Source organism: Xiphophorus hellerii, chromosome 22 (genome assembly GCF_003331165.1).
Source record: "Xiphophorus hellerii strain 12219 chromosome 22, Xiphophorus_hellerii-4.1, whole genome shotgun sequence".
In the NCBI taxonomy this organism is placed as follows: domain Eukaryota; kingdom Metazoa; phylum Chordata; class Actinopteri; order Cyprinodontiformes; family Poeciliidae; genus Xiphophorus; species Xiphophorus hellerii.
The window spans coordinates 6,053,867-6,073,481 of record NC_045693.1 but is presented as its reverse complement, the minus strand read 5'-3'; the positions used below and the strand labels follow the sequence as shown (position 1 = coordinate 6,073,481).

Here is a 19,615-nt window from a genome sequence, read left to right as displayed (position 1 = left end):
CTAGTGTCTGCTGCAAATATCTTAGTATACTTGAAGTGAGACAAAACTAACTTACAAGTATCTTTTTAGCAAGATATAAGAGCTCATTTTAAGTAAATAATTTCTTAGTATTGGTGGAATAGTTCTAGTTTCATTGGCAGATAAATTTACCTGTAAGACATTTTCTCCATGTAACAAGTGAAATAATCTGCCTGTGGAACTTGAACTTTTTAATAAAAATCAAGGAATTATTTACTTAAAATAAGCTCCTGTATCTTGCTGATAAGTTATATTTGCACTAGAAACTAGACAAAAATACTTGGTAAGATTTTATGTCTTTGCAGTGCACAGCTGAATGGTTGCCATGGAGATTAAAGGATTTCTCAAACATGCAAAGAATCAAAGCAAGTATGTTTTTGAAGAAGGAATGACATGATAACATGATGTAAAGATAAAAACAATTGATTTTACATGATACTGCCCCTTTAAGAAAAGGTCAGATTTGTCGCCCGGGACGTCAGAGCTCTCTGGGGATGATGGTGAAGGGCCGGATGGGACTGGACGCCTCCAGCTCCAGCGCCGTCAGGAAGCAGTCCGGAGCCTGGCTGGAGCCCCGAGCCTGCAGCGCTTCGCCCAGGCCGCTCCACGCCTCGTGGGACGTGCTGTGGACCTGAACGGCGTCACGCAGCACCTTCTCTCCCAGGTGGACACGACCCGTTTTTACCAGCAGGCGACCCTGAGGGAGACACAGGAAATGTGACATGTTCGCTACAAAGCAACTCCTAAAAAATATATATTGTGTAATTTATTTAGAAATGAGAATAACTGAATTCCATGAACAAAAATGTCTGATGGAGTATTAAGGACATGCTAAGAAAATTAGAAAAATTAAATTACAAAAATAAATTTATAATATTTAAAGAATAGTCGTACGACAATAAAATTTAAACACTACGAGAATGAAGTCAAAATATTTAAAAAATAAGAGACTGTTTATTTTTAATATTTCAAAAATAGTCGTACAAGAATACAGCTGAAATAGTACTGAATAATATTTTTAAAATAAGGTAAATATCCCGAGAATAAAGTTTAAATAAGAGAATAAATTCATAATATACAAAAAAACAATGTTATGAGAATATATGGCTGGAGGAATATATTCTCATTTCAAAAATAAAGTCGTACAAGACTAAAGTTGGAATATTACGAGAATAAAGTCAAAATAATGCAAGAATAAAGTCATGATATTTAAAGTAAAGTAAATATTATTACTCACCAGAAATGCCTTTTTTAAACTATGGTATATTTTCTTTGCTTCAGTTTTAAATCTTTTGTAACCAGAATTGTTAAAATTTCAATAAACACAAAGGCTGCTGTAGGTTGTCCTATTTTTTCCACATGACTATATTTATCTATTAAATAAATATTAAAATACAAAAGTGGTGCCTAATGTTGAGTTTAATCCTCAAAACTCAGTGAGCATCACTTTACCACCTAGCCTTTAGTACTCTAATATATTTCTATCCCAAATATCTGTCGTTAAAACATTTTATTGCATAAAAACCTCAAGTCAGCAGATGGTGGCTTTTTAAAATATATATAAATATATATATAAAAAAATCATAAATCTTGGATTATGATGTTGCTCTTTTGTGGAGTTGAGTTGTTTAGGATAAAAAACGAAAACAAAAGCTAAATGAGAGTCACATTCAGCTGGGATTGACCAACTAAACGGAGAAAATCCACAAATGATGAGATTAAGAGGAAACCTCGGCAGAGACGATGCACATTGTTAAACACAAACACAGCAGTGCTGCAAAGTAGGTTCTGATTTAATACAAAATCATCTTTACCATTTAACATTCAGCTACTAACTGCCATTTCTTTTCTAACATCTGTATTCCTGTTACAAACATTCAGTTAAAACCTAACCAGGTTGTTAAAATATAAACTCCGAAAGCCAACCTGACCACTTTTCTATGGAGTCCCTAAGGCCCAGTGACGTTTTCTTTACACATCTGTTCAATTGCTTGTTAAAAGTAGTTACGATTAAGATATGCAGAACACTAACTCTGAATATAAAACACATTAATTTGTAAATAGTTGGGTACAGCAAAGAATATGTTTGAAATGAAAATGTCTAATTTTTGCAGCCACCCTCCTAAAGGTCAGGAGTGTTTTTGAGCATCTCAGAGACAAAATGTTCAACGCTCTCTCACATTAAAGCTATAGATGCTGTGTTGCATGCACATAGAGGATGACAACAGGCAGCTGTTCCTCCACAATATCACACACACACACACACACACACTGAGCTGGCCTCAGGTCAGACAGACAAGTCTCGTTATGCAGTCTCTGCTCACAAATTCCAGATTAATTGGGCTGAACTTCACATAGCTGTCTGCAGGCTCTGATGCAACTTTCAATAACAAAGCACAGACTCAGTCATGTTTTTGTGACTTGTGGGGACCCAACATTGACTTTCATGTATTTTCTACAGCCTAACCCTTTTCTTACCCCTAACCACCACATACCTAACCCCTGACTCTAACCAAAAGTCAATTCACACCTTAGACCTAAACCTAATCCAAAAACAGCAGTTCCCCTCATGGGGACCACGAAATGTCCCCACAAAAAGCAGAGGTCCCCATAATCCCACATTGTAGACAGGAATAGGTCCCCACGAAGATATAAAAACCTACCACAAACATACACACCCACACACACTATCTTCCTCTTTCCTCTGTGATGAAAACACAGGAACAACAAAACTTCTGAACAAAAAGGATGTACGCTGACGTTTACCAGTTCCTGTCTGAGCCTGCAGGCCTTTGAGTTCATTCATCATTATTGTTCTCTTCTCCACATTTAGCATCAATGTGTCAGAATGTGTCAGTTTACAGAATAATTAGCATTTACGGCATTAGTTTGCCTACTCCAGATATTTTTAAACAACAATTTCTTCCTCTTTTTTTTTGTCAGCATCTAGACTCTGAGTGACCCCAGTCAAAGGTGCTGTAATTGCTATACTGCTCCAGTAGGTGGCGATACTTCGAACACAGACTGCATGAGCATTCAAAAGCATAAGATCAATTTTCATTGTTGGTTTTAGCTAATGATGGGACTCGATTAAAACTTTTTATTCAAGTTAATTGTATAAATTGAATAAATACAGGTGAGCTCAACAACATTTATTGTTTTTAATCTGTTATTTAGGATATTAAACCATCAGATTAGAGCAGAACACTCATTCAACTTTCAAGTGTTTCACCTCTGACCATTCATGCAACATCTTTGAAAAAATCCTTTTTTAGAAATGTGGACTGTGGACATTAGCGTCCACAGTCACTAATGTTAGCGACTGTGGATGCCAACAGTCCACAGTCATGTAAACAGCTGTTACATGTTTAGCATTAAGATGCTATTTTAGGCTTAAATAGCGCCATAATAGGTTAACTCATTTTAGCACAACTTAAACAATAGTCTTTTCCAGCTTCCCACAAGATAGTATTTTTGAAACAAAAATTAGTTTCCAGTGAGCCACTAGAGGTAAGTTTGTCATCCATTACTGTGGTTTATGCATGTTGCTTGTGTGTCAGATTTATGGGTGTACCAGAAACAAAATACAAAGGTTCCACTTTGGGACTTTTATATGTATAAAAGAAAAAAAAAAAGTTTAAAGTTTTTGTAATTAGTTCATCAAAATTAACACAAAGTCCTGGACCAGGTTAAAAATATTTTGATTGATTTTATTTAAATCAGTGCACATTAATGAATGTACCAGACTTAGCAAAATTAAAATTTCCATCCACAGTCAAACTAATAACGCCAGTAGGAAAAACATATTAAAATGTCAATAAAAAACCTAAAATTTACAAATAATGTAAACAGCAAATTAGGAATTTATTAATCACCACCAAAGGGCATAATAAATAATAGACAAAATGATCTATTTATAATGGAGCCCTGCATATTTGTCAGTCATTTTCATTTTTCTTTAATTTCTTTGTCTCCTGTTTTGCCAGTGAATGTACAAAAATTTACAAGTGAAAATTGTCAACACCAGGTCAAAACAATGCATAAAACTCTAACAAGTTGATAAAAACCAATATAAAGGGTCTAGTTTCTAGTGCAAATATCTTAGTACACTTGAAATAACACAAATAAGTAACTTTTCAACAAGAAACAGGAGTTTATTTTAAGTGAATAATTCCTTAATATTGATGAAAAAGTATTTGTTCAACTGTCAGATTATTTCACTCATAAAAAGATATTTTTCCCATGTTACAAGTGAAATAATCTGCCAATGGAACTTAATATTAATCAATATTAAGTTATTATTTGCTTTGAATAAGCTCCTATTTCTTACTGAACAGTTATTTATAAGTTAGTACACTTGAAATAAGACAATACTAAGATATTTGAACTAGAAACTACACAAAAAATACTTGGTAAGATTTTGTGTTTTTGCAGGGAGAATAAATCTGTTTTACAGTAAATCTGTTTTCAACGCCAGAAGTTTAAGATAATTTTAAAGTCAGCATTACTTAAAAAAAAAGAAAAGAGAACAGCTTCTTCAGTTTCTTTTTTTGCTCAGTCCCACCATCTGCCTCGTGTTTTACCTCAACTGACCCTCGTCGGTGTGGGTCTGCAGTTTTTATCTCGTGTTGTGGGCAGTGGTGCATTCAAGCCAAAATTAGATAAACTCCAGAGGAACTTCAAACAGTCCAAAACATCTAATTAAGGGTGTTTAGCGAGAGAAGGATCAAAGAGATTCCCCTCCCTAAAAAAGAAGAAACCTTCAAACGTCCCAGCAGAAACCTGATTATAGCATCCAGATTAGGGAAGTATGGCATCAGCTGATGCTGTTTATGTGATTCAGTGCAACAACTAAAACACCAAGTTAGGGGTTTATTTACAGCAACCAGATTAATTTAATCACTTTTACTCAGATAAATTAACTGTCAAATAAGTAAGGATGCATTAAAGCCTTAAATTATCCTTCTACACATTGCAGATTTATGGATTATAAAAAAAGATGTTATTTATGGATTACAACAAGACAACTTAAAAAGCAGCAGCATAACTAAAATTTAGGAACTGATTTTCTGTCTAGTGAATAATTTGTTTATTTGATAAATGTTTTGAATTAAAAAGCACATTAATGTCCCACTTTTAGTTTCTTGGCAGATTTAATCAGCTTTTATTTAAGATGTCCTGATATTTCAAAGACTTCACATAGGCCCACAGCATCATACCTCCACTATTTTTCTTTTGTTTTCAATTTTATTGACTTATCAAAATTAGGATTTTTTTCCACCAATGCCCTACTTAGGTTTTCATAGTTCAATAAAATTAAAGGAGAAATTAAAGGGAACATTTTAATGCAAAATTCACATCTTGCACATTTTTTTTACTTCCATTTGGGTCTCTACCGTTTTTTTTTTTTTGGAAATAAGTTGATGTTTATTGCTGTCTGGAAAATGAGCCGTTTCAAAAACTTCCCATTTATTAAATCACAAACCAGCAGGCGCTACCCCTCACCTAGCAACACTGGCTCGTTACCTAGCAACCATAGGGAAGCCCAGCCGGTCACCTACCAACCCAAGCTGAGCTCCAGCATGCTTGTTCAGCTGGTTTTACCATTGTATGTTTTGTTGTTGACTTACCATCCAGAAACCACTTGGTGCATTATTTTTAGTTGCACAGGAGCCTCCACTTCTGCTTTTCAAAGATCTGTTTGCAGCCATTTTCACATGTCAGTGTACGTTGAGTTGAGGGGCGTGGCCAGCAGCAGATTATTTGGATTTAAAGAGACAAGAGGCCCTAAAACAGCTCATAGTCTGGACTGAAGAGACTAAAATCTCATTATCTAAGATTGATTAATGCAACAAAAAAAGGCCCATAAACCTATGGTTACCTGTTTAATGCCATCTCTAAGAATCAACCTGGCTCAGGAAGACTCTCACCCGCAGAGATAGGAAAGAAGAGAGAGAATGAAGGGGGGTTAAAAGGATGAATGCAAGAAAGGAAGACGGAAGAGCTAAAAGAAGCAGGAGATGAAAATTGACAAAAAAATAAGAAATAATTTAACGCAGAGAAGCCAAACATAGCAACAGAGGCACCAGTCGACTCCCAGTTGTTTCCCAGTTTGTCCCCCCTTCCAGTTTTCCGTCCTCCTCTGCCTTCTTCCCTCCCTCCATCTATTCATGGTTATCAGAGGTTTTGCTCAGTAGAATATATTTCCCTGGTTGCTAGGCAATCCCATAAAGCGGTGAGAACGACCAAAGTGTTATAAATAATGTATTTGCATTATCTAATCAGCTGACAACCGCCCCCACCCACACAGCCAGAGAGAGAGAGAGACGGGGAGCGATGGGTGAGCATTTGATAATTGGAACGCGATTAATTCAATGAGCACAAGTCCTCGTCCTGAGAGCGTTCGTGCATATGCGAGGCCGCGTGCGAATATGCGTCTGCCGGAGAGGAGTAGAAGAGGAAGCGTGCGCGGCCGAGAGTCCGACTGACTCACAGCCGGCTCCACTACAGACGGGAAAGGGACGAAACGTGGAAGACGCAGGGAACGGGTTGGATTCATGCCCCACTGGGAGCAGGGCTGGGGTTCAGGATCGGATCCAGTCCAACGTGTTCGGTACCAGAGACCACAGGCGCAGATCGCAGTTAATTACTGAAATCAATTTTAAACGTTAGTATTTATTCTCCTTTTATAATATGTAACACATTTACGAGAGGGGGATTAGAAAAAAAAAAAGATTTATTTTTGTCAGATTTCCAACTTTTGGTCTCAGAAGATAGAATTTTGAGGAAAAGATAGAATTCAAAGAAAAAAGTTGGTATTGTCAGAAATGAGTAACAATTTTAGGAAAAAAGTTGGAATTCTGAGAAAAAAAACCCAAGAAAAAACGTCTGAATTCTGAGATTAAAATCAAATTTCCGATAAAAAAGTAAACACATTTTTTCATGTAACTCTTCGTACAAATTGCTAAAAGTATCACTCATCACAGGTGATCTGATGAAATCAGTTCCTAGTCTGGCAGATTGCGTCTGCATCAAAGAACAGTTGGATGTTTGTCGTATTTTAATAAAGTGGAAGTTATTATAGCAGCAACTCAGTCGTGAATGAAAGTAAAATCACAGAGTTGCACTGCAAAAACACAAAATCTGATCTGTTTTGTAGTTCAAATATCTTAGTACACTTTAAATAAGACAATTTCCACAGGCAGATTTTTTCACTTATAATAAGACATTTTACCCATGTAGTCAGTGTTGTACCACAACCAAAAAACAAACGTGTTTTGGTTGTATTTACCCAGAATGCCCTGCGCTATAGTGCACTTCCTGCTATGGACCGCTGGGCGTTCACATATGCATTCGAAACCGTTCCAGAGTTCACTTTAACTGAACTGAGACCGAGGTTTTTAGGCTGACAAGAGTTTGAATTTTTAGGCAAACAAAGTAGAATTTGATTAAAGCTGGTGTGAATGAAACCTTAAACTTTTAAGCTGACCAATATGAGTTAAAAACGGTCAAGAGACCCAATACCTAAAGTGTACATGGTAAGAAAAGTACCAGTGTAACTGTAAAGGTTTGTTCAAGTGAAAATGGGTGAAAGAAAAAAAGAAACCTTTTAAAGGGCCAGTATAAAACGCCAAAGGCAGTTATTTTCCTGTTTCACAGATACAACAAATTTCACAATTAAAATCAGAACCACTAAATGAAAATAAGAGAACCTTACTGTCATTTCCCTGAGGGAGTGCATCTTTTATTTGTTGCCAAGTCAATAAAAAAGCTTGAAAGCAGTCAGTCCCAGTACAGTATGTACTTTTGCAGAATAATAGCTCAAGAGTAAAAATACCAACCAAGAATATCATCAGAATTCCCCTTAAGGCGGAGCAGAATAAATGGGCCACTGGCACACAATGTGTCCACAGCAGAACCAGAATAAAAATAAGTGGCTCTGCCGTCGAGGAGCAGAGACTGGAGGTTGTATTCTAAGGGCAGGCTTCAAATAAAATGAGCCACACTGTGTTTTCATCGCAAAAACACCAAATCTTACCAAGTAATTTTACTCTATTTCTAGCAAATATATAAGTATACTTTAATTAAGACAAAACTAACTTAAAAGTATCTTTTAAGCAACATATAGGAGCTTCTTTTAAATAAATAATTCCTTAATATTGTTGAAAAAAAATATCTATTGTCAGATAAATGTACTTATAACAAGACATTTCCCATGTTATAAGTGAAATAATCTGCCAATGAAACTAGAACTTTTTTATCAATATTAAGGAATTATTTACTTAAAACAAGCTCCTATATCCTGCTGATAAGTTAGTTTCGTCTTAATTTAAATTGACTTAATTTAATATTTTTGCACTCAAAACTGGACAAAAATACTTGGTAAGATTTTGTGCTTTTGCAGTGTTCCTTTCCCTCAATTTTTTGTCAAGTTTCTAGGTCAGATATCTTAGTAAACTTAAAATAAGATAAACTAACCTAAAGGCTTGTTTCTTCTAAATGTTGATTAAAAAAAGTTCTGGTTGTGTTGGCAGATAAATTAACTTATAACATGGGAAAATGTCTTATTAAAAGTTAAATATTCTGCCAATGAAACTAGAACTTTTTCATCAACATTGAGGAATTAATACTTGGTAAGATTTCATGTTTTTGCAGTGTTCCTCTCTCTAATGTTGCTCTTTCCCTCAACTTTTGGTGTTTTCATTCTGAATTTTTGCCCAAATTCAATTGCACACATTTAGTTTGCTCAAAAAAAAAAGAAGAAAAAAAAAGGTACAAGAAGTCCACATATTCATCAAATCCGTGGAGGAATGCTGGCACGCACAAACAAACACAACACACACACACATGCAGCAACGTCACGCTGAGAGCACATCTGTCCTGTAAGAGACGCAGAGCGGGACTCGGCCAGCTGGCTTTGCTTCAACTTTTCACCCGCTGGGATTGGTTCTCCCACAGGCCAAATAAGGAAGAGACGCGAACCTTCGTCCACCTCTGGGACTGCACACACCCACACACACACACACACCCACACACCCACGCCTGCGCACCCCTACACACACACAAATCCATCCAAAAGAGCACAGTAGGAGCAAAACCCATTAGCCTTATGTGGTCACAAGATGGCAAGAGCTGGAGTCAAAATATCAAGCAGCAGCACATCTACTGTAACCATGGAAACCAAAGCGGAAACAGTGGATGTCTGTGACAGGCGTTTTCTTTGTTGTTAGGGATATCCCTGTCTAAGACCTCTTCACCATGACAACAGAGGAAGTTCAGAGGTCACTGTAGCTGTGGGTAATCCAGTGGATCATCTGGAAGACAGACTGAGTGGGAGGAAGTGGAGAACGAGAGAAAATAGGAGCTGGGATGAAATAAAGGAGGGAAACGGACTGACTTCAAGCATCATCTTTCATTGGTGGGTTACAATTAGTGGAGTTTAGTTCATGTTTTATTATTATAAAAGTGGTGATAAGAATTATTTATTACTTCTTTTTCGGTAACTTTCGGTACGGCTCCACAAACACAAATTCTGCTCTTGAAAAAAGTTTGCTGCAAAAACACAACATTTTACCAACTAATATTAGTTCAGTTTCTAGTGCAAACATCTTAATACACTTGAAATAAGGCAAAACTAACTTACAAGTAACCTTTTAGGAAAATATAGTCCTTTTAAGTAAATAATTCCTTAATATGGATGAAAAAGTTTCATTGGCAGATAAATTTATTTGTAACAAAATATTTTCTTCATGTTCTAAGTAAATGATACCAGAACTGTATCATCCATATCAAGGAATATTCATTTAAAATAAGCTCCTATATCTTGCTGATAAGTTACTTTTGTCTTAATTTAAGTGTAGTAAGATATTTACACTAAGCTGCAGAAAAATACCTGGTAAGATTGTGAGTTTTTGTAGTGTTGAAATGTGTTTCTTTAAGACAAAAGTCACACAAAGAAGTGTGATTTGTATCACTAAACTGCACCAAGTAATAATATTTTCAAGATTATTGATTATTAAGTCAGCATATTTTTACTATGCTGTACTTTTTACTTTTACTTGAGTAATTTTATTATTAAATATCTCTACTTTTACTTGAGTTAAATTTCTGCATTTTCTACCCACTGAATGAAAAACAAACATGTTTTAACCAAAAACCCACCAGACACAAACCTGCAGTTTCTGTTAAAGTTTTATAAGTTTTTAAACTGATTTGGAAAATTTCTCTTTTGCCTGATATCTTTTGTTACTTGTATGAATTATTGTCATTTTGGTCCTTAAATTACCAACATTTCCACTTAACTTTATATTTTGGCCCATCTGATTATGTAATTTCTAAATATTAAATCATTGATAATTTGATAACTCAATTGAGTAATTTCTTGCATAGCTACTTTTTACTTTTACTCGAGTAAAAATATGTTGAAGTTGTGCTACTGAGTATAATTTCTACCCACCTCTGCTTACACTGTTAGCACAACATGTCAGAGTTAATTTAATAGGCTTGAATAAAACACTCAATCTATTAGAGTATTTATGCATTGCTTCAGTAACTCTTCATGTTCACTCAATACTGTGTTTATGCACAAGACACAGAACAGAGCAGCGTTATGTAAGTTTTAATTCGGTTTCAAAGCCTCTGAAATCCTCTCCAGTCACTCACCATTTGCACCAGTAAGCGCTCTCCAGTGGGATGGATGGCCAGGGCCTCGTCGTACAGCGCCTTGGCTTCGTCCAGTTGGCCCCTGAGCTCGGCCAGGCGGCCCCGCTGCAGGAGAACCGAGTGGGAGTTGGGGGACAGAGAGCTGGCCTCCGCGATGCAGAACTGGGCCTCCTTGAGGCGGCCGTCCGCCATGAACAGCTCCCCTACAGGAAGAGAGAGAGGAGGGACGGGAGTCAGAACAAAACGGAGAGAGGATAGAGAGATGAGGAGGAGGAGGAGGAGGAGGAGGAGGATTAAGAGAGATTCCATTCTTTCTAAGACAAACTTTAAATAGTCAAACAAAAGTTCAGTTTAAATTCATGACATAATGACAGATGCTAAAAAATACTGGAAAGAAGAAATAGGATGAATGGATGGATGGATAGATGGATGGACAGATGGATGGATGGATGGATGGATGGATGGATGGATGGATGGATGGATGGATGGACGGACACATGGACGGATGGATGAATAGATGGATGGATGGATGGACAGATTGATGGATGGACAGATGGACGGATAGATGGATGGATGGATGGACAGATGGATGGATGGACAGATGGATGGATGGATGGACAGATGGATGGATGGACGGATGGATGGATGGATGGATGGATCTGGCGGTTCCTGCTGTTAGTTGATGACGGAGGGAAAGAACAGAAGAAGAAAATCCAGGAGAAAATTTGTCCGTTTTTGTTTCTTTAGAGTCGATGAAACAGATCAGAGAATAAAACCTGCAGCTCCCAGAAACTCGACCCAAACCGCCTGGTTCAGGACGGAACCGGAGGCCGAGTGCAGCGCAGCAAAGCCGCTGCCTAAATATGGCCATCACATATTGAGGGCCTCCCTGCCCTCAAACAAACCCCAGACACACAACACTCAGGAAACCAACCACATGCTCTTCCCTCGCCCATGAGGGCCCGACGAGGCGGCCCGACGAGGTGGCCCCCCAGACGACCGGCCCCCCAGATAACCGGCCCCCCAGATAACCGGCCGGGCCATGGGCTGCCAGGCGGTGGAGACTGGACATCGGCCCACACCCAGAGAAACCCTGACGTGGAAGCTGAGTGGAGTAAACACTGACAGCGCCGTCTGCCGTGTGTGTGTGTGTGTGTGTGTGGGTGTGCGGGTGTGTGTGTGGGTGTGGGTGGGTGTGTGTGTGTGTGTGTGTGTGTGTGTGTGTGTGGTAGAGGATGCTCTGTTTGTTTACCTGTGCCTCACAGATGCACAGATGGGAAACACTTAATGCATGCTACCACTGTGGGACGTCTGCTCCTGGCCTCGGGGTTCCGGTGCATAATGTCGGGATGATTTGGATCCGGTTACGTAAGGTATTTTCCTGCTCCTCACCTGAGCTCTTCAAATTAAAAAAAGCTACCAGATCAGTGCTTGCATAAGCATTTTTCTTCCTAGTGTCTCGTATGGAGACCATTTTGATCTGATTTTAAAATCGTCGGACGACGTGATGAAAAGAATCTTCGGTGTAACCAGAGTTGGGTAGTAACTACATTACTTGAGTAACTTTTTTGGAAAAAAAAGTATTTTAGAAGTATTTGTACGTTTGATTTTTGAGTAATTTTATTATGAAGTACTTCTACTATTACTTGAGTAATATTATAAAGTATTTCTACTTTTGAGTAAAATTTCTGGATTTTCTACCCACTGAATGAAAAACAAACATGTTTTAACTAAAAATTCTCCAGACTCAGACACACACCTGAAGTTTTTGTTAAAGTTTCATAAGTTTTTTTTTTTATTGATAGAAACCGATTTGGAAACATTTTTTTTACTTGATTTTGATCATTTTTTGTTACTTTTATAAATTATTGTCATTCTGGTCCTTAAAATACAAAAAATTCCACTTTATATTTTATTTTGGCTCGTCTGATATAATTTTTAAATATTAAATGATTGATAATTTGATCAGTTACTCAGTAGTTGAGTAGACTTTTGAGTAATTTCTTGGATGGCTTATTTTTACTTTTATTTGAGTAAAAATATGTTGGAGTACAACTACTGTATGTTTACCTTTGTTGGCTATTCTGGTGAACCTCCAAATGCTTCCTACTCATAAAATTCTCTCTATTGGATTATATTTTGATATATTCATGTATTCCCAACACAGATTACACCAGAAATTGAAGATGCCTTTGTGTTGGGGCCTAGAAAACCTTCTTTCTGTCTGAAACCATTCAGAGTTTCTCTTTTCAGGCAGATGAAAAGCAAACTGTGCAGCCGTAGCACTGAAAGCTGTGCAGCCTCAGAGTCTTACACAACTTACTGACCTGTTTATATGCTCAATTTAATTTCAGCCTCTCAGGGGAGTAGGACATTGTTTATGCACTTGATGCAACGTGAGCACACTTTTTTTTTTGTTGCTGTGCTCACTGCAGCATCAAAAATTCACTCAGACGACTTGTTTGTTTTTTGAGAAAAGCCAGAGAACGTCTAGAGCAGGAGAAATCCTGCACCCAGAACTGGGCGTAATTTAGTTTATGTTCAACATTATGCAACATGGTAATGATATAAATGATCTTATGATTTAATAGGAGTACTAGAATCATTTAGTTTTGCATCTGATGGTTTTTTCACCACAGAAAGTCTCTGCACACATTTATCTGCTTAATTCAGAAAGCAATTCCATAAAAAAGCCATTTTCCAATGGACCACTGTTTAAAACAGGTGTGTCCAAAGAGCGGCCCACGGGGCCATTTGCATGTGGCCCACTAGAACAGGTGGTCGATGCACATGGAGACTTTTTTTTTAGATTAGAAATGGAATAGGAAATATGAATTATCTTTGAACAGTTACACATTTAATTTGATCAACTGACGTCTACTGAGCAACAGAACCTAAAGCTGCACGAATAATTTATTAAACTTAAAAAAAGAGTGACCCAAATTTTGTTTGTATTGCTTTGATACAATAAAACAAGTTACTCAAGTAAATGTAACTAGTTACTACCCAGGTCTGAAGTTCACTATCCAGAGGAGCAATTGTAAAATTACATCAATCTGGGAAAAGTTTCAAACTTTTAATTTATAGACCTCCACTGAAAAGCTGACTTTGGTGCTTGTATTTAAGTTATTATACTTGGATAAATATAGCAAATGTTTAAAAAAAAAACTCAAATCTTTTTCTTGTACAATAAATTTGTTCAAAAGAATTTGAAAACTACATAAAAATTATTTTAATAGAGAAAATGTATAAAAATCCCTCTAAAGTTTCAAATCATTTCTACAAAAAAACAACAAATCAGACAACTTTAATTGCTTAATTTTATTTTAATCTTTCTATTTTTACTTATTTAAATTTTCTACTTATTTTTCAGAATGTGAATACTGTTGACTCGTGGATTTTGACCCACTTATAAAAAGTTTGGACATCACCAGGGTTGGGCTCACGTGTTTTCTGAATGGTGTCTGGGTGGGATGGCGCATTTCGTTCAGGGAAATTTGAAAATCTAATTTTCCAGGAAATCCCAGAGCGAAGGGGCCTAAAACCGTCGCTCCAGGTCATGTGCTGTGAAGTCCTACCAGCCTGCAGCCAGATGCGCTCCAGAGTGGCCCAGATGTAAGTGGGGCCCTGGCGCCGGGTGGAGCTCAGGTCCGATACCTCCGACAGCGCCGCCTCCAGACGGGACACCGCCACCGATGGAGGGCTGAGGGATCCTAGAAGAGGAGGGAGAGGAAGCTTTAAACGATCGTTTATGAGGAAAATAACACAGACTAACTGATCCACTGATAGTACTGAAGGACAGTTAGATTGGTTCTTTAACAAAATGTCATTTTATCCACTCAAACTTCACAAATTTAATCATTAAAACTGCAGTATTCAACTTTTACAAATATATTTTTTACATATTTGTCACCATGTTGTGACAGTTTGTTATAAGGGAGATAATTTGTGAAAAAATTAAAAATCCTCCACCTCCTCTCTGAGCTTTTATTGCCACCTGAAGAAATGGATCGCTTCCAACCAAAAACAACCAATCAGAGTCAGGAGGGGTTTAGCACTGTCAATCAATCGCATGTACTCGCTGCTAAATCTGCTAATGGGGAAGAAACAACTTATAGTTACAAGAAAACCGTTTATCTGCTGTCATCAGTGGCTATGCCAACTAGCCTAAGCATTCTCAACGAGCTATGCTAGCTGCAGCGTAACAGAGAGCAATGAGGGTGAGTAGCGCCACACAGAGGGGTGATTGACAGCACTAATACCCTCCTCCTGACTCTGATTGGTTGTTTATAGTTAGCACTAGGAGAAGGCAGAGGAGATACATTTTTTTCACAGATTATCTGTCTCAAACTGTCATACTGACAGTTTCAACAAATATGTAAAAACATTTTTTTTTTCTAACAGTTACAAACTGCAGCTGTAATTCACAAACATTATTTTACAACTTTTTCTCTACATGAGTGAAAAGGGAACAGGAAGAAGAAAAAAATCTTCCAATCTTTCATGAACAAATAAATTAAATTAACAACATAAGTTGTAAATATATTATTCTCCTCATTATTAACCCAGACTCATTAATAAGACTTTTTTTTTATTATAAAGGGTTTTTAATTGATTTATAGAAGAACATTTTTTCAACTCTCCATCCAACTTCAAATGCAGGTTTGTTTTAAGGTAGAACAAATAGGCCTGTCACAATAAGCAATAAATCAATTAATCACATGATAAATGAAAACAAATTCAATAATTTCCATTTGCTTGATTTATCGTTTCTCTCTTTCTACCAAAAACTGGATGATAAATATGATCACATCTTTCTTTTGTAAGATTTGTTTCCCAATATCTCTATATAATAAGTGAAATATGTGAAATAATAAACAGTGTTGACAGATCTAAAATAACCTCTAAAGATTTAACTTTTGGTTCTCGTTCATAAAGTTAGATTGAAAATGATTTTGACGGATTTCCTGTTTGATCCCGACAGAAACGCGGGTCAGAGGTCGGATTAATCACTTTTATCTAAACACAAACTGAGTTTTAATCTAAAACGGGCTAAAAGTGGAAACTAAAGGAAACGGATGTGTTAAATCCAGCATTTTAAATCAGGTTTTGAATGAAGAAAGCAAACCTGTGGAGGCGTCCTGGAAGTCCGGGAGGTTGAGGTGGACGGATACCTTCCTGACAACAGGGCTGACCTCTGACCTCTCAGCCATCGGTATGCTGCTGCTGTCATCCGTCTCACTGTCAAATGTAACGAACAAATCTGAATTAAAAGGAGATCCATCATGTAAAATTTAAAAACAACCAGTTGCTAATTGTAGCCAAACATTCAACAAAGAGTGACAAAAATTTTAACAGTTATGCTTTAAATATTATATAACATTACGTACTGCACGCGTGTTGAACTATTAATGTCTTCAAATAATAAATAGATAGAAAGTGACACCTCTGAAAAATGATTCATCATCATAGCAAGTGAATCACAGAGTGGGCAGTAAAGTAACACTGATGCTCTAATATCAGCGCAGAGTGGGAAATCCTCAGGAACAACAATTAAAGTTATAATTCAATTAAACTAAACAAGCTGGATCAAGGCAGCAGTGACAGCAGCCATTATGTCTGGGTCCAAACTGCTGCTGGAGACTCTGCAGCGATCTGGTAGCGACGCGTCGCTTTCCTCTTTGCACTAAAACACCCGAGTGTCGTGTGATAAGCAAAGCAGCAGAGGCTCAGATCTGCAGGTTTACCTGGAGCGACTGACGTCATACTGGATCTGCCAGCGCTGCAGCATCTCCTCGCAGGTCTGCAGGGCTGCAGCGGGTCCCAACATGGCCTCTTCAAGCTTCACCTTCGTCAGCAGCAAACTAAACCGCAACAAACATCTCGATTAGTCGCTTTGTTTGAATTCAAACTTGTGCTTTTAGGATTCATTGTGCCCCTCACACTGCAGAAACACAAAATCTTACCAAGTATTTTGATCAAGTTTCTCTAGATGCTTGAAATGAAACAAAACTAACTTACAAGTAACTTTTCAGAAAGATATAGAGGCTTGTTTTACGTAAATAATTCATTACAAGTAGAAAATAATTACTTTTTCCATTAGCAGATTATTTCACTTATCAGACAGTTTTGACTTGTTATAAGTTAAATAATTAGTAATAATGAAAATCAAACATTGCTTCAAAATGTGGTTGCAAAAAAAATACATAAATAAAACAGACCTATACAAATATATTTTTCTTTGCAAAGAGGTCAAAGTTCAAAGGAAAATACAAACAGCAGGAAATTTTAAATTTATTTTAAAAAAATATGTTGTTTTTTTTAAACACATCATGACATAGTGACAATTTTAACAAATATCCGCAAAACATTTTTTGAAAATAAAAGTCACACACTGCAGCTTTGTGATTTTGACGAAATGTGAAAACGTTTAAAGGGTGTGATTACTTTTACAAGGTGTTGTACCAGCAGCAGTGGCTGTTTTTACTATTGTTGGCAAATGAAACAATAAAATGATTTCAAAACAACCAAGAACCAGAGGGCGACGCAGATGGGTTTCCAAGAAATGAGGATTGTTATCTCATGAAACGGTGTAGAAAAACTCCGGCCACATAAAGAGCTCGTGAATTATTGCCGATATCTGGATCAATGAAGCCAAAATGGAAGAGAAAGCTGGTCAGCAATGAGCTCTAAAAGGGTTTTTGACGTGTGTGTGTGTGTGTGTGGGTGCGTGTGTGTGTGTTGAAAAGCAGCAGAGTGTTTCCGCTTTGCCCTTTTAGCTGAAGACAATTGGTTAAGTGATGTGGGAGTCTCTGATGTGAACTTCTCTGAGTGTGTGTGGGTAATTGCCAGAGGATGCAGTCTGTCATGGACATCAATCACCAATAAGACAGAAAGATGGGGATCAATGATGGAGAAACTGGTTTTGGTTCCAACTGGTGAAAAGACAAAATAAAAACGGGATTAAAAGATGGAGGGATTTCTGTGCAGAATAGGTGTACAGAGTGTGTGTGTGGGAGGAAGGAGGCTGGATTTACTGGCACACAGATGACAAGTGGTGCAGAGGGAAGCTGTGTTAAGGATACGGCTGCCAGCAGGAGTTCACCGGAGCGAGCGTCTGTGTGATGGTGGGTGTCTCGGTGTGGCGGAGCTTTTAGCAGCATGGCGGCAGCTCATCCAGGTGACAGGAGCTACGGATGCAGCCACATTTCCCAATAAAACCGATTCTGTCTTTGTCGCCTCGGTGTACGACATGAGAAATCCTTCTAAGCTTAGATTAGTATTAGTAGGTACAAAGAAATTACCAGGAGTATAGCTTATGCTTGAGTATTTAATGATGTATCTGAACTAAACTGTTCTTTCTCAATGGATTTCTCAATTATTTGGGTTATTTAGCCTGTCATAAAAATAAAAAGAGTTTAGCATGTGGTAAAGTTTTATTTTCACCATGTTACTCATTCATAAATGTCAGTCTTGAGCTCAATCTAAACATTTAGCTTTCTTATTAAATGTTTAGCCACAAGCCATATTTAACTTGCTAACAAAATTGATAACTACATACTAAATATTTAGCTTGCCAAACAAATGCTTGCTTGCTAGCTAAATATTTAGCTACAAGCTAAACATTCAGCTTGCCAATTAAATGTGTAGCCACTAGCAAAATTTGCTAGCTTGCTAACAAAATACATAGCTAAAAATAAAATGTTTAGCTAGCTAACCAAATGCTTGCTAATTAAATAATTAGCGACAAACTAAATATTTTGCTATATTTAGCAGGAAGGTCTGATATACAAACATTTTGAACTAAAATATGTTTGAAATAAACATAATGGGCAGCACAGTTTGCAGCACTGCTGCCTTGCAGCAAGAAGATTGTGGGTTTGAATCCCAGTCTGTTTGTTCTCTCTCTTTCACATGACTGTTGGGTTAATTGCTTTCTACATATTGTCCTTAGGTGTGTGAGTGTGTGTGCATGCTTGTTGCGTCTCTCTGTTGCCCTGAGGTGAACTGGCAACCTGAGACCCTGCAAGAATAAGCTGAAATAAACAACAGATGGATTTATTCAGGAAATCCCCTATTTTCTATGAAATGACTGATAATAGGGTAGAAACGATTCCACCTTGCTCTTCTGTACCTCAGTACAATCTGTGTTTTCTCAGGCAGCGTCAGAAAAGATAGATTTCACCAAGATTACAACACTTGAAACTACACAGCGGATTACACAGCCTGTCATTTTCCTGCCTCCTGGGACGGAGCCGGTCGTGTGCAGAGAAGTGCAGGCAGCTCTGAGTAAACGCTCTGCGTCGGAGTGCTGAGAGTGGTGAGTGCCAGCGTAAACTCCACACATAAAAATAGCTAATGATGTTCCCTCCTGGAAAAAAAAAAGTAGTACATCTACTATATTACTCATTCCGCACTCCCACAGGTCAGAGAGCGTAGTCTCTGGAAGCACATGAGCCGTGAACATAAAACTGCAGATGTACGACAAGCGTAAATATATGCACACGCATATGAACGCACACGTGCATATATAACACACACACACACACACCAGCCTGTGCAGATATGCTTTCAGTTTGCAACCTGACGTACAGTAAGCCATGCAACGCCTAAAATGAATGCTGGATCTTTAGTATAAACTGTGACACTCACTTAAATGAATGCTTGTTTACTTTGTGATAATAATTTCAAAGAGAAGGAAGAAATTAAGAGAGAGAAAGAAAGATAAAGTGTGTGCAAGGAGGGTGAGAAAAAAAAACGGAGAGCAATTGGACGCAGCGGATACAGAAGAAGGCAGAAGCCGGGGGTTGAGGATGTGGGAGAAAACGAGGAAGCAGAAATTTGGTATGCTACAGCGAGCTGACAGTTCGCTGTGGTGCAGAGAGCCAGTGGCTAACAAGAGTCACACACATCCATGTGCACGCCCTCAATACAA

General features: G+C 37.6%; 1 protein-coding gene across 1 annotated transcript in view; it reads right to left on the bottom strand.

Moving 5' to 3' along the window:
- Positions 1–388: 388 nt before the first annotated feature.
- Positions 389–19,615, bottom strand: part of ttc7a (tetratricopeptide repeat domain 7A) — a 51,343-nt gene continuing 32,116 nt past the window's right edge. Inside the window, exons 16-20 of the mRNA XM_032554105.1 lie at positions 16,428–16,544; positions 15,809–15,921; positions 14,259–14,393; positions 10,681–10,883; positions 389–715 (exon numbers count right to left, since the gene is read on the bottom strand). Of these exons, the coding sequence (XP_032409996.1) occupies positions 497–715; positions 10,681–10,883; positions 14,259–14,393; positions 15,809–15,921; positions 16,428–16,544 (787 nt within the window). The 3' untranslated portion in view covers positions 389–496. The remainder of the gene's footprint in view (positions 716–10,680; positions 10,884–14,258; positions 14,394–15,808; positions 15,922–16,427; positions 16,545–19,615) is intronic.